Source organism: Scardinius erythrophthalmus (genome assembly GCF_964197995.2).
Source record: "Scardinius erythrophthalmus genome assembly, chromosome: 25".
Classification (NCBI taxonomy): domain Eukaryota; kingdom Metazoa; phylum Chordata; class Actinopteri; order Cypriniformes; family Leuciscidae; genus Scardinius; species Scardinius erythrophthalmus.
Window position 1 is genome coordinate 21,676,486 of NC_138245.1, and position 16,768 is coordinate 21,693,253.

The following is a 16,768-nucleotide window of genomic DNA, read 5'->3' on the forward strand; positions in this document are numbered from 1 at the left end:
TGTGCGTTTTACCATTGCTAAGAAAAATTCCCGCTCCTCCGTGAGAGATGCGAGAACCGGCGCGTCTCAGTAATGACGCCACCGCCCTCGCGCTGTTCTCCCGCGGCCCTCAGCCTCGTCCTGCTCGCCACAGTAAACATGATGAATGAATGGCCACTGTAGAACGCAAAAGCCGAATCCCGGACATTTTGTACGATCTCTAAATCCCTCGCAAACTCATCACGTAGGCTAGCTTTGTTGTTTACAACTGCGCACTCTTACCGGTAGGCGTGGCCTCCTAAGGCAGCGAAGCAAGTGCATTCTGGGAGTTGTTGTCTTTCATCCACATAAGCCAAAAATACATTTTCTGGCTTTTCTCAGTCTAGAAAGCTCCAAATTCAAAAATTTCTTCACATTTCTTCTACTTAAATGACCTATTTTAAATACACATTCATCTTCCCAGAGGTGAAGTATCCCTTTAATTTGTTTTGCACGGTTAATTTATTTATTATTTTATTTCTCATAATGTGACTTTTATATCTTACGATGTGGCTTTTTATCTTATGCTAATTTCACAGTAATTCCATTACATATTTCCATAAAGAATAGCATAGGTATTAAGCTTATCTTTAACTTTTATTTATTTGTGAATAAAAATAATATACATTTTAATATAAACAATATTTATTTTAAAGTACTTTTAAATGTAAGCTTAAATATAAGGTAAAAACAGCATTTAATCTTAATTTTCATTTATTTTATGTTTTTATTTCTCAAAATGTGACTTTTAAATCTCATAATGTGACTATTTCTTATGCTATTTTCACTCCAATATATATATATATATATATATATATATATATATATATATATATATATATATATATATATATATATATATATATATATATATATATATATTTATTTATTTATTTATTTATTATTATTATTTTTTTACAGTACCTTTAAATTCAAGTTAACAATATAAGATAAAAATGTTTTATGTTAAGAGTACTAGACCCATTCCTAAACATGGATGTGCACTCAAAAAAATAAAATGATGACTTGCTATTTAAGCTGACAAACAATATCTGGTTTGAATTAAGGAGAAATGGAAGGAAACAATGTATCAGGCCATGCTTTTTGTACCATCTACTCAAACTAAAACCTATAAAATATTTAAAGGGGGTTGTTGAAGATGCTGTGCTCACTAAAAGCAGCCTCATTTCAGTCCATAATACAGACATCTCTGTTCAAAGTACAAGGAGAGCAGGCTCTCAGTTCAATGATAGATGGATCACTCATCCTGCACAAGACCAAGACCTGCATGAATTAATCTCTTCACCCCTGTCTCATTTCCCCTCCGCCTGCCGCTGCAGAATATGACCTCATCCTCCCGTTATTCAGTCTGATGGAGAGACAAAACAAAGGATGGTTATGAAGAGTGCAGAGGGTGGCTTTTCCCTTCCATAAATCTGACTTATAGGATGCCTACAGAATGGATTGTGATTGTTTACTTCCATCCATAGCTGAGCAATGCTGATGCAGGCATTTTAGGGCACAGGGAGCATTCAGCTGGCAGAACACATGTCGATTGCCCATAGCTAGGTTATGTCAAAAATCAAAATGTTACTGCATGTATAGTCAATCATATGTCTTCACTGGGCTGCACACAATGAACTCTATGTAATGGTGCAGCCTCAGATCTCAAAAACCTGTCATGCACTGAATATAAGCTGCCCGTGGAACATTATTTCAATTGTAATAAAAAGTCAAGTGTTCTGACTGAATTTAAAATGGTCATGACTTATAATCCACCATCGCTGTAACTATCTAGATTAAATAGCTATAAAAAAAGTTATTTACATGGTTTTAAATGATTGAATATTACATGCTCAATCTCATGTTTGAATGAATACTCATCACATGGTCACACATGTGGCAAAAAAACATTCATGAAATACCTTAAAATTCCACACAGACGTCAACACTACATGCAACACAAACTACATGCCACTAAATCTGACAACAAAATCAAAAACAGTGTACATAAAACTGGCAAACAGTCAAACAAGGCAGCCATTTTATTTATTCATGCTCCAGTGCATGTTGGGTAGAGGCCTATTTGAACTGAATAAAAATCCATTTATCGGATAGGCTTGTTGGTTTGAATAAACCATTTACAGTGTATACACTAACGGTCAGTACGTTTTTTTTAAAGAAATTCATACTTTTTATTCAGCAAGGTTGCCTTAAATCATAAGGCAGTAAGTACATTTATAATGTTACAAAAGATTTATATGTCAAATGAATGCCGTTCGCTTGAACTTTCTATTCATTAAAGAATCCTGAAAACAAATCAGATCATGGATCCACAAAAATAATAAGCAGCACAACTGTTTTCAACATTGATTGTTGCTTAAGCACCAAATCAGCATATTAGAATGAGTTCTGAAGGATACTTGTGACAGTCTGAAGGTTTTGAGTTCTGTTTTTGAATCTTTTTCAGTGTTTCCCATCTTTGTGATTTTGGTCTAGTCCTGTTAGTTTTTCCCTGTCTGTTTGATTAGAAATTCCCATCACCTGTGTTCTGTTAATTATCCCATTAGTCCCAGTTCATTTAAGCCCTGTGTTTTCCCTCAGTGTTTGTTGGTCGTCGTCATTTCATGGTTGTGTGTTTTGAAGTCCTGGAATTTCCTTTCCCTTGTTCCTGTATGTTCATAGAAGTTAAGTTTGTAAATAAATTACCTAAACCGCAGTTCCTGTGTCCTCGTCTTCGGCTCCCTACACAAACCTGACAATACTATTTCAGTACTTTTTTTACTGTATTTTTAATCAAACACATAACAAATTCTTATTATTTATTCTTATATTGATTATTTTCAACATTGATAATAACAAATGCTTCTTGAAACCAGCATATTAGCTATTGCATTATGTACAATTTTTTTTATTTTTTTATTTTTTATTTTTTTGGGTTTACTAATTTCTGAAGCTGCAACATTTAGGTTACATTTATTCATTTAGAACAGGGGTCGGGAACCTTTTTTGACCAAAGAGCCATTTTTTTTCATTTTTGGATAATGCATTTTTCCAAAAGAGCCACAGTAGGAAAAAAAATTGCCTATATATATATATATATATATAATTAAAGTTAATATTAAAGACGTGCTTTTTTCAATAAAAAATTCAACCGTAGTAATTATTATTAATATTATTTAATTATTAATATTATTAACAAATATTCAGCAAACAATAAATAAGTTGGAATATGGAATTAATTCTGCAGGGATTTCACTGTGAGGTTGAGTACCAAGTGATGAGCATATACCATTTTGTGTGCGTGTGAGAGAGAATGAATGCACACAGTACTATCTGCTGTGTTTACGTGAATACTCGACTTAGCATTTTGATATATTTCTGTGTTTATTTGGCCGTTTAGGCGCGCAACCGAAGACAAAGGCTGCTTGTCCGTGTTGCGCTCGGAGCGCGCGCACAGTATCCTGTCAGTTCTCTTTCGCGACTTATCGCGCTTTTAATATTTCTTTTCAATATAAAGCACATCCTGTTCTTTTCTTTCTCATTCATTCATGTTTTGTTTTTAATAACTTTAAACAGAATCGTCAACTGAAATCTGCGCGGATTATCAAAAATACGACACATTTATAGGACATAAAGGGTCTCTGCGGCAAAAGTGAAAGTAGCCTACCAGCGGGTGAAATGTCTCTATGCGCAGCAAAGCACCCGTTTCAATAAAATGTTATATTAAAGTTTATAAAGTCTACTTTTACATTTTTGCTGCTGTTCTAGAATGGTTTTCGCCAGCTTGAATCCCAGTGCAGGAGCTGTAGGTTACCACAGAAACGTAAGCGGTTAGTTGATTGCTGTGGTGACTCGTGACACTCGCGAACAGCACTGAACACGCACTTTTGCCGGTACAACTTTAATATTATTATTATCATAAACTTTTCATTAACTTCAGTAGGCTGTACTACAACAAGGGAATTGTAATTGGTTGCTTTTTCTGCAGAGAGCCGATCTCTGTTGATGTGTTTTAATTGTTTTTCATCGATGGTTTGTTGGTAAAGGGTTAGAGACCTCGCGAGCCACATGATTTTTGCCAAAGAGCCAGATGTGGCTCGCGAGCCATAGGTTCCCGACCTCTGATTTAGAAGATGTTTGTCACTATGGATTCTATGGAAATTTGATTCTTTAGTTTATTTTCAGGATTATTTACTGAATATCAAGTATTATAGGCTATATAAATTGTGCTGTATATCAAGGTTCACCAAAAGCTGTATACAGTGCTATGCATAAGTTTAGACACCCATGCTAAAGTTGACTAAAAAGAGGAATAAAAAATCATCTTTTGGAAATTGAACTTAATGCCTCAATTAAAAAAAAATTAGGAAAAATCCAACCTTTAAGGACACCAATTTTCTTTGTGAATGAATAATGTATCGTAAATAAATAAATGTTCTTCCTTAAAATACAGGGTGCATAAGTTTGGACACCCCTATGTTAAATTCCCATAGAGGCAGGCAGATTTTTATTTTTAAAGGCCAGTTACTTCATGGATCCAGGATACTATGCATCCTGATAAAGTTCCCTTGGCCTTTGGAATTAAAATAGCCCCACATCATCACATAGCCTTCACCATACCTAGAGATTGGCATGGAGTATTTTCCATAAGATCATCTCTCAATGCAAATGATTTTATGTCAGTTAGCTATTAGGCAAACTGAAATAAAACCAAGCCAAACTCTAGGTATGGTGAAGGCTATGTGATGATGTGGGGCTATTTTAATTCCAAAGGCCAAGGGAACTTTATCAGGATGCATAGTATCCTGGATCCATGAAGTAACTGGCCTTTAAAAATAAAAATCTGCCTGCCTCTATGGGAATTTAACATAGGGGTGTCCAAACTTATGCACCCTGTATTTTAAGGAAGAACATTTATTTATTTACGATACATTATTCATTCACAAAATTGGTGTCCTTAAAGGTTGGATTTTTCCTATTTTTTTAATTAAGGAATTAAGTTCAATTTCCAAAAGATGATTTTTTATTCCTCTTTTTAGCATGGGTGTCTAAACTTATGCATAGCACTGTATGTTGGCAAAAAAAAATTAAGTTTAGATCCATCTACCCAACCCTATGTTGATCATGAATGAAATCAAGACCAAGGAAGACATTTACCTGGGCAAGCAATGGCCATTAGCGAAGACTGCTGGGTACTGAGTGTTCATCTTTAACCCTTAGGCTTCCGAATGTACCTCTCATCACAGTAATACCTTTAATCATCTCAAATCAGCAAGACACTTTGCCCTAGCTCTGCCTCAGATGTCTAAATCAAGCGTTGCCTGGAGGGAACCCAAAGTGTGACTGATCACTAATAAGCTTTAGTCTATTACATGTCACCAAGCAAAGCCAACATGGCTGCTGACATCAGAACTCATAGCGGTGTCCTCATTTTGCTTAATCTTGCTTAAAATAAACCCCTTTTGTCACACCTCTCAATCCCTGTGTGTCAACACAAGCTGAATTGTTTGCTAATATCTGCCATTTTGCAAGCAAATGACAGCAGCACTCCTCCTCGAGCAAAGGATGAGGCAGAACAAGCAAAGATAAAGCTTGAGCCTTAAGTCAAATGAAAGTCAAAGCATATAAAATTCAACACAGTTTTCATAATACATCTTGGAAGAGCAGGCAGAATATTCCTCCCATGTTCTATAATATGTCCCAATCCAACATGCTTAGCCAATAGCATCTGACGAAGAGAAAAACCTCTACCCAAGTCGATGTCAGGAGACTCATCACTATTGAGCAGTAAAATGTACTGGTTTAATATTCAAGTCAAGTCTTGCACACAGATGGGAGAGCGCTGTGTGTCTAAGACTGAAACAGATAACAGTGTTAACTGAACAATCTCTCTACGTGATAACACACAAAACAAAAAGAGCATTAATGTGTTTCTATAGCAAATGCACATGGTTCTCCAACCAACAAAAAAGCTAACTGAATGGAAAATTCCAGCAAGTGTGACACTCTTAAAGGTTACATCAACCAAAATCACATTTTATGGCTCATGCTTGAGGTGGTGAATGATTTATTAAATGTTTGACATCCATTTTGTCAAGAATGTTCATGGCGACAATGAAAATGTAGGCAGCACTCAAGCTTTGAGATTTGTTACTGAAGCTGCACATTTTAAAGGCTTTTCTATTTGAAAAGCTATGGGGTCCAAAAGCCTGAGACCACTGGTGACAATGCCTCTATTTTGTATTTAATACATGCACATTTTCTTTATTTAATACAAACATCTTTTTTTTAACAGAATAACAATTGAAAATGCACTCAATCCATTATAGAGTTCACAAATTTTATATATTTGGATTATCTATATATTTAGATATGAAACCATGTATTCGAATACTATAAATATACACGCTACTGTTTAAAGGTTTGAGGTAAGATTTTTTTTGGTTGTTGAAAGAAGTTTCTTATGTTTACCCAGGCTACATTTCTAACAACTGTTTTTTATTTTATTATATATTAAAATGTAATTTATTCTAGTGATGGCAAAGCTGAATTTTGAGCATCATTACTCCGGTCATGATCCTTCAGAAATCATTCTAATATGCTCATTTATTATTATTATTATAATCAATGTTTACACAACAGTTGTGCTGTGTAATATTTTTATGTAAACTGTGATTGTTTGATGAAAAAGAAAATACATTTTTTGTAAGATTATAAATGTCTTTACTGTCACTTTTGATCAACTGAATGCATCCTTTCTGAATAAAATAAGTATATATGAAGAGTTCAGATGCAAAAGCCTCTCAGTGCCATCTGAAATTTTCTTCTAGAATGATCATTTTTATCAAGCCCGTATATTTAAGTTCAGCAATTTCACTTAAATGAAAATGAAAATTACCTATTAATTGTCATTTAAGTGAAATTACTGATTACTCATAAAAATTATCATTCTAGAAGAAAATCTCAGATGGCACTTACAGGCTTTTGCATCTGAACTCTTCATATATACATAGATTTTAATGAATATTATACAAATGCCAGATATAATGCAAAAAGTAAGGGAGTTACACAGTAAATCCTATGTAAAGGCAGAGGAACCAAATAGGCTTCAAGTGATTAAAATGATTCTCTCCATGGAGAGGACAGAGCAGCATAATCTGCTGTTGCAGATGTTAAAAACGGATGCTTGGCTACTAAAGCATGACAGAAACCTAATCTCAGAACAAGCCTTTTGCTATAAAACTGTAGTGCAAGGTTACTTGAACAACAAAGACAGGAGAAAATGCTACAGCAGTTCCCAAATGCATAAATTCAGAAAGGTGTGAAATTGACCCTTGTGTAAAAAGTTCTGCAGCACAAAGTCTATAAGAGAGAGATGGAGAGAGCGACGGGGAAGGTTGGGGAGGATCTGATAATATTAAGCAGTCTTCAAGTTACAATGAAAAAACGAAATATGTGGATTTAATCCCACATTCCAGAAGACGTGTCAAATTTTCAAAATAAATAAATTAAAAATACGATGCACTTGCCACAGACATATTATGAGATCCCTTTGAAGTGGTTTCAGAAGAAAACAAATTTGCATGCAGGAAGTTCTTTAGCTGCTCAAGCCTTGCCAGCTGCCTCTGTCAAAATACATTCCCTCAGATGTAAACACTATTCAGAGCAGTTCAGAACATCATGTGTAGGGACTGATATCCAAAGCAATTTTAGGCTCCAAAGTAACCCGTCAATTGGATAAAACTGGCGTGCCAAGTTGCAGACTTGCCTACAATCACAACACCTAACCTCACGGTAAACAGCATCAGGCAAATCCACACAGGCTGATGCACTACATCATTTCTGAACTTATTCCTTATGGAAACTCTCCAGGGGAAGGGTTGTGTGTACTTTCTGCAGTTTAGAGGGAGTTACATCACTTTTCTTATTATGAGTGAAATAGTTCAGATATCTTCAAACTCCACAGCTTCGATTCAAACAAAACTGGCCCCTGCTTAAAATTCATGAGAACGCTCTAATCAACGAGCGCTGCCTGTAAGCTAAGCCTTTTCTGCACTAACGGCTGCGTTGCCACTTAAAACCAGTTCCTTTCAAATAGACTTCGAAAAGTCAAATGGATTTCTTTCCAATTGTGAACACCAAAGTTCTTGGAATTAATATTTGCGGCATTTGATAAGCAAATTCGTACTGGGCACAAAGGTGCTAGTGCTACCCTATAAAACTTAAAGCTATGTCATTCTGTGACAGTAATTAGAAATTAAAAATGTCCTTTCAGTCTCGGCTGCTTCTCAAGTCAATGGTCGGAGAGTTGTGAGATTCAATAATAGCGATTAAGAAAGAGACGCTCTCGGATTGGGCATCTATTGACCCAGATGGAGTGATTATCGGGCCTCATGAGGGACATCTAATGACTCTGGGTCAATAAAGATTTTTCAGTAAACCTAAGATATAACCACAGAAAAGAAAGTGTTTCAAAAAGACAATCATTTTTGCAGTAGTTTCATCTTCAAAATCTATCAACAGTACAGTACAGTGTTGTGAGTAACATTCTGTTGTGAGCAACATATGCACAATATTAAAGTGACGGTCTGTAAGCATCTAATGTCCCATGAAAATATGCCTGAAAACATATGTCAGATTCATATGCAAGCTGTGTAGCAACACTGTGTTGTTGTCATTACATTGCAACTAACAACATGCCAGTAGCAGAAACTACTAACTTTCAAAATATGCAAAATATGACAACAACAATGTTGTATAGTGTTTTATATGCAATGGACCCAAAACTTATTTTCACAATAGATGAGAAACAGATGAGAAAAATGTATAAATATCAACAAATGTTATCTGCAAATTATGTATAGCATTTCTCAGATTTGAGTCATTTTTGGAAAATTACATTTTTTTTCCTCAGCATTTTTATTGTGAAATGTGCTTGTGCCATCTCTTAAATATTGTTAGTGTTTTAATTATTTTACATTATATTAGGGCTGACTTCTAATAGTCGAGGATTCGACGATTCGATTCGGAGAGGTCTGATTCGACTATGAACCTCATAGTCGAATACATGGGCGTCAGTTTGGTTTGAAATGTGCTGGGGACAGAGACGCATTCGCATTTTCAGAAGGGCTGGGTACCATTTTTATTTAATTTTTTCAGGTCATGTTTTGAAAGACGATGTCCTGTAGCTTACTAATGTAAATAAATAAAAATGTATTCAAAAATCTGCTTCACATTTTCAGCAGGGCTGCGGAGCGGCTGTGAGTTGACTCCACACGGTTCTCATGTGCGTTAAAAGCTTTACATGGTTTAATGTACCTAAACAATGATTACCAAATTCCCCTCTCATGTTGCTCCACATAACCACTTAAAATGATAAAAAAAAATCGAACCCAGAGTCCAATTATTATGGACGTTATCTGATATTAAGCGTTTCTGCTTCACATTTTCAGCAGGGCTGCGGAGCGGCTGTGAGTTGACTCCACACGGTTCTCATGTGTTAAAAAGCTGACTCCACACGGTTCTCATGTGCGTTAAAAAGCTTTACGTTGTTTAATGTACCTAAACAACGATTACCAAATTTCCCTCTCATATTGCTCCTCATAACCACTGAAAATGGTCAAAAAATCGAACCCAGAGTCCAATTATTATGGACGTTATCTGATATTAAGCGTTTCTGCTTCACATTTTCAGCAGGGCTGCGGAGCGGCTGTGAGTTGACTCCACGCGGTTCTCATGGGCGTGGAAAAGCTTTACGTGATTTAATGTACCTAAACAACCATCACCAAATTTCTCTCTCATATTGCTCCTCATGTTTATGAAATGTTATGATATATGTGTGATATATATGTGTTTTTTAGCTCTTTTGTTTGAAATGGAAAAAATCTAGCTGCTATCTAAAAAAAAAAAAAGAAAAAAAAAAAGGTTCGACTATCAGTCGACTACGGCAAAATCTAAGGAATCAGATTCGACTATGAAAATCCTTAGTCGAAAACAGCCCTACATTATATGATATTTTGTTATCCACGCAATGCCATAATATTCAAAAAATGTTAAGATTGGCCGTGGTGTCCAAGTATCTTTTGGCGTCAATGTTATATTGTAGTATCAAGAGCGCTCTGATTATGCTCTGTCTGCACAAATACAGGACTTTAGGACAAGATCATGACTTCCTTCCAGAGGGACACAGATCGGCCCTCTCTTTATTGGTAGAGGTGACGGAAGAAAAGAACTTCTAGTCAATTCTGCTGATGCTATTCTTTTCTTTCTGCTATTACCTCCTCTACATTGGGCCAATGATACAGAAAGGTGACTAAAGACTTGGCAAAAGCGAACCTGATTTCTGTGCTTTCTGGTCAACCAAGCCTCAAAGAGAGAGTATAACAGATAATCATTACATATATCCCTGCTTGTTTAATATCGAGTATTCTAATTTACCAAGCAAATATAAAGCAACATTTTATACGTTATTTATATTCTAAATCACCTGCATTATACAAAGAATAAGTCAAAGTGGTAACACTTTACGGTAACACTTTATTTTATAGTGCCCTTGTTACACGTTATATGTAGTTACTAAAGTAATTACTATATTTGTATACTTACATGCAACTAACCCTAAGCCAACCTCTTACCATATAGTAAGTACATGTTGTTAAGTATTATTACTCAGTACTTAAATGTATAATTACACTGTTACACGGACACCTTAAAACACTATGTTAATCTCAACATTTACTAAAACATGTTTAAGGTCAAAAATGGTGAAACTGTAAATGGTACACTGTGAACTAACAAGCTTAAACATTTTTAGTAACTAACATGAAAAAAAGGTTAATGCTGTAAAAATATATTGTTCTTTAATGCATTAACTAATGTAAACAAATGAGACCTTATTTTAAAGTGTTACCATTATGGCATACATTTGCTTTCAAAATATTAGTAACACATTACCAATTGTTACATATTTTTTGTCTAAAACTGGTTGTACGTTATACTATTCATTAGATATAAATAAGAATTATGGGGAAATACTTATATTCTTAGTTCACCCAAAAATCCTCAAGCCAACCTAGGTGTATATGACTTTCTTCTTTCAGCCAAACACAATCGGAGTGAAATTAAAATTATCCTAGCTCTTTAAGCTTTATGATAATAATTATAATAATTCATTACATTTATATAGCGCTTTTCTCAAAGCGCTTTACATAGAAGGGGGAATAATTAATAGTAATTATTATTTATTGCACATAAATGGACATGAAATATTGATCTGAGCTGAAATTATTTTATTCTGTGAGAAAAAAGTGGTGTGATGCGACATGAAACTGGCATATTGTAGGAAATCGGTTGGCACAACTACAAATCAATGGCTATTATACAAAAATATTTGACCAATCAGAATCAAGTGTTCCAGAGACATGTGATAAATATAAGCATGTATGCATGTGTATTCATACTTTGTATGCCGTGTCGAGGAATATTTCTGCAGTAAGCACTTCTCAATCAAACATGCAGTGAGGAAAAGAGGTCCGTCCCGAGACCGTGTAACTCCTATTAGAGTCACTGGTGCTGCATATTGTGCTATTACTAACATCTGCAGACACACACACAAACGAGCCCACACTCACAGCCCTGTCCAGCCACGTCTATTACGTCAGCCAAAACAGTCTGTGTGTCGGCGGGTGAGTGCATAGACTTGGATCTCAGCCATGCTCATGCATACCCATATAAACACCAACACAGAACATAAAAGCAGTGGCGCGCCATGCCAATGAAATCTGCACTGTGGATACTTTTGCATCGCTTGAAGATGATCTTTAAAAACACTTATGAAGCAAACATGGGGCACTTTGATCGATGTTAAAAGAGAAAATTGTTTGAGGCGAAAGTGCACCGAAAAGAACCACATCCTCCTCTGGGAAGACTTTGATGCAAATTAGAAAAAAAAAAAAAAAAACGTATTTTAGTGAAAAAATAAAAAAGCCTCAAATCAGTTCATTGTTTATAAAGGCAGAAACTTCAGAAAAATCTAAGTCCAGTGCGTCCACGGGGAACGAGACATCAGAATGTCTCGAAACTACAAAATCTCATCATTATGGATGATCCAGAATGTGAGACATTCAAAGCAAAGAGCAGAGAAGTGGCTGATGGTAATACATACAGTATTTCGGCACCTCTGAGGCTCAGATATTGCAGAGGAGTCTCATCTTCAGGCACTTCAGAAACACAAATTCAGTAAAGAGGCTTTCAGAGCTCCAAAGCCACACGCAGAATATTAATCATGGCAATGTCACACACTCTACAGACACTAATACATCCCTGCATACCAAACAGCTAATGAGTTCACAGAAATAAAGCAAACAAAGGGCATTATTCATAAAAGTTTTCTTCTATTTCTGGAGAGCGAACAGAGAGAGAGACTTTCATTCAAACAAACCCAACACCCCCAACCCGTCCCGTTTCACTGCTGCCATTCCTCCCACCAAAACACCCTGCTAACACACACATATAGTGTACCACTATATGTGTGGTAACATTTGTAAACATTAAACATTTTTTAGCACACAAAATTGACAAACTTTTCCCACAAGCATGCATTTACTGTGGGTAAAGATGAACTTTAAATTAGATTCTAGTGGTTTAAAGTGCAGAAATCTCCCACCCAGAGGGAGGTAATTTAAGGACATATCCTTTCCAAAAAAAATCATGCACAGTCTGGGGAGGTAATAACTGAAATCATGGCGTAAAACCCAATGACATTGGCTACATCTGCATGATATTTTTCTATGCATGATAATCATATAATTACATGGAATATAAAATTTGCATGTTTGCACAACCGATATTTAGCATTACAACCCTTTTATTTTGTATCATTACACGTGGAAGCAATCCTGTGAGTGGCTTTGGAAAGAACGTATCAAAAACGTATACGTACTGTAATATAAACTCCAGAATGGACCATCATCACTGTCTGATATTCTCCAGGATTGCTGTTTTATGTAGATGCACGTTCTTTAAAACTCTCCCAGAAGAACGTAATCATGTTTTTTTTCCAACAGATATACAGCAGCATGGCATTGCTATGCTAATTGTCATGTTAATGTGTAGAGACATCGAATTTGACATCAAATTAAAATCTGCTTGGATTGCCATTACCGCTAGTATCACGGTCATTTACAAACTGCTGTTTGAGTAATTGCATCCTGCTGCAAGTCTTCTTAAAGGGATAGTTCAACCAAAAATAAAAAATCAGTTATCATTTACTCACCCTAAAGTTGTTCCTTTTTTCTTCTGTTGAACACAAAAGATGATATTTTGAAGAATGTTGGTAACCAGACAGTTGACGTTAGCCATTGACTTCCATAGTATTTTTTTTTCCCCCTACAGTGGAAGTCAAAAGGTGCAGTCAACTGTCTGGTTCCCAACATTCTTCAAAATATCTTCTTTTGTGTTCAACAGAAGAAAATAAAGTTTGGAACAACTTGAGGGTGAGTAAATTATGACAGAATTTTCATTTTTTGGATTAATTATCCCTTTAATTTAATTGCTCTCCACCGTTATCTAAGCTGTATCTTTGACATGAGAGTGCAAATCTGCTATAAGGTAATATAAGATATTTATATAAGTCAGAGATATCTACGGAAACATTATGGAAGTACACTAAAATAATGTTAAACCTGGCTAGTTTACAAAAACTATCATCAGTACATCCTTGACAGCTTCATAAATATTGCAGTCTCAAGCATTGATCAATTATTTTAAAAAAATAACAAAAAATTATACATAAAAAGTACTATACATGTAAAGAGGTTTTAAGTCATACTCCTTTATATAATAAATGAAAAATAAATTAAAATATGTGAATATTAAATATTATTTTAAAAAATCTTCATATTTCATGGTGTAAAAGAGTGTGATCAGTTTGTGTTTTGGCATGTAAATAAAATCACACAGTGTATGTATGTTAAATGTTTTACACATTAAATTAAATTCTATTATCTATCATAAACTTGAATATGTTACATGTGTTTAATTCCAAATTTATGAGTTGTCTTGAGCTAATTTGAGCCATTTCCATTCTAAATTAAGACAACGGTCAGAGGTATTTTGGTAAACTTGTACAAGCCACTTCCATACAAAACCTGTACAAAGCTATTAAATGCAGGAGTACAATCTGTGAGACATAAGTTATGAAGCGGCATCTACTTATAGCCTGGGAGTTTTTTGTAAGACAAAATTCATAATTCATCAATGCTTAGGAGCACAATATTTATGAAGCTGTCAAGGAATTATTGCACTGTTTCAGAATTACACTGGTGAAGTTCTCCATAAAAAAAAAAAATCTATCTTGAGTTAACTGTCATGTTCCTTTCAGCCCCAGCCCTCATGACTGACTTATTAAGATCACTATATCCATAAGCAAGATGAGAGATGCACACCCGCAGACACATTTCTTGACTGTGTGCAGCTCATTAGCGGGCTGAAAGCAGCAGGGAAGAAGAGCTGGGTTTCTCTCTGCATGCTGGGTGCCTAAACCAAGAGATCAGGATATGCAGTGGACCATGGTCTCACCAGCAGAGCTTTCACAGAGCATAAGCAAGCACTTGTCCACTTACCCCAAGACATAACCTGGCAAAGCACGATTTTTTGGTCCCAATATGACAGATCTCGGGTACTTACTAGCTTGCATCAGCTGTCCTTGGCGGCCGAAGACCTGGGAAAAGGTGGTGGGAGTACAGGTGAGAGTGTCCTCCATGGTTGGGATGTCCCACTAGGCTTGATGGGTCAGTCTCTGAACGACACGCCACGCAGAAAAGCCCCGGTTTGCCTTCACTTCCCTTTGAAAACGGCAGCTGGAGCAACGTTGCAGCTGTGTAAGAATAGCACAGAGGTTTCTGCTCAGGACGGAGAGAAATAGCCTCACTCACATGCAAGATAATGAGGGAGTGTGTCTGTGTGCGTCAAGGAGAATGAGTGAGAGTGTGAGCGGAGAGCGAGCTTTAAACAGAGAGAGAGAATCAGAGCAATGATGTCTTGCCTTTTCCTGCTGCTCTATGATCATGTGTTGAGGTTGTGCCTCGCTGGCAGGTTTCTCCAGAGTCTGAAGCTCCTGGTCCAGTGTGCTCTGCCCTGCTGACTGAGTGAGAAGCCTTCGGTTCCCCCCAGGCTCAGGGTGGACTGCCGTTTGTTGTGCTCTGATCGGGTACGTGTGCCCTCTTCTCTCCTCCCTCTGCCTCGGCTCTACCCCTCCCTTTCATTGCTTGCTCGCTCCTCTCAACTCGATGATCCGTTTCATAAGAAGCGCGGCTGCAGGGAAAAGATTTTTTTGCAACTCTTGCAGCTCTACTTTTTAATTCCTCCCCCTGTGGAGGAGAGAGGAGAAGTTGAAAAGGAAAGTTCATTTTGGGTAACTCACCCAAGGGGTGAAAAATAACAATTGACATACAATGAGAAATCTTTCTATGCGGGATCTTATGGGATGCGTTCACCTACAGTGACACCCAACATAAAAAAAAGTAGGAATGTCTGCATTATATAACAAAATATCAAACCTGAAGGGTAACATGACATCGTCACACTTTCTAAACATAAATATCTAAATAATTATTCAACCAATCCATCTAAATGTTAACTTGGTGTCGCTTTATTTTAACGCGACGTAGTCACAGGTTTTGTACTTACTATAGTCATATTACAAGCAACTAACCCTAAATCAAACCCTTATCCTTAACCCATATTATACCATAACAACATAATCTTAATATAAAACGTAACCTTCAATTTTCCTTGAGACAAATTATTCATCCAATAGAACTGTGAAAGTCCTACCAAGCTAAATTTTTTAGATAAAAAAGAAAGAACTTCTACATTTATCTACTTCGTTCTTTTATAACCTTTGGGAGGAAACACTTCAGCATTATTTTTAGCTGTTTTCCCATTCGTCAGATTTTGGAAGCTGTGTGTCAGGTCAGTGTGATATTCGGATCTGCTCCTTGCTGTAAGAACACAGAAGATTTGCAAGTGCAACCATATCCTCGTGTTTTAAAAGGAAACACAGTCAACCTGTTGTTATGCAATATCCAGCTACATCAGCTAGTCGTGTCGTTGAAAGGTGACTGGTTTCCACGAGGACATCCTGTGGTGCCAGAGTGGTGAAAGAGAAGGTGATTTTTCATTCTTTTCTTCCTTTTATGTCAGCGAAACTCTGAAATTTAGTTGTGACAAGAGGCACAGTTAGTTTCACAGCTTTCAACTGACAGACCAGGCAGATGCCAAGTGGCTGGAGCTCGCTGGAATTAATTCCCTCTGTCTTACTGAAGGTTCGCTCAAATCATATTCTTTTTGAACGTGAACCGAAGAGACATGCAGATAGTAAGCTGTCAGCTGGGAAGGATAGAGCTGTACCTCCTATACACTCCCCTGCCAGAACAGATCACTCTCTCTCTCTCTCTCTCTCTCTCTCTCTCTCTGCCGAGGAGTGATTCTGCTCTCTCAATTTCAGTGTTCTTCTGCTCCCCTCAGAGAGGCAGAAAGGTATTTGATAGTACATGCATCAGCACAAACATATCCTCGGCCTAGTTACGTAAGGCAGTGCTATTTCTAATGGTCTCTGAACATAGGGAAGAAGCAATATTTTGCAGCAATACATCGATCAATAAAACTACTAGCAGGTCTGAAGTCAAAATCCACAAGAAATCAAAACCTCATTTACATAATTAATGCAAGTTATTGGTAGCCTGGA

The 16,768-nt window shown here is 36.4% G+C and overlaps 1 protein-coding gene across 2 annotated transcripts in view; it reads right to left on the bottom strand.

Moving 5' to 3' along the window:
* kaznb (kazrin, periplakin interacting protein b) overlaps window positions 1-16,768 on the bottom strand; it is a 166,017-nt gene that overhangs the window by 145,883 nt on the left and 3,366 nt on the right. The window contains exons 2-3 of one of the 2 annotated variants that reach the window (XM_081357171.1): window positions 15,065-15,389; window positions 14,707-14,896 (exon numbers count right to left, since the gene is read on the bottom strand). In XM_081357171.1, the coding sequence (XP_081213297.1) occupies window positions 14,707-14,782 (76 nt within the window). In that variant the 5' untranslated portion in view covers window positions 14,783-14,896; window positions 15,065-15,389. Of the gene's footprint in view, window positions 1-14,706; window positions 15,390-16,768 lie in introns of those variants that run through there. The other variant, XM_081357170.1, reaches the window with a different exon arrangement.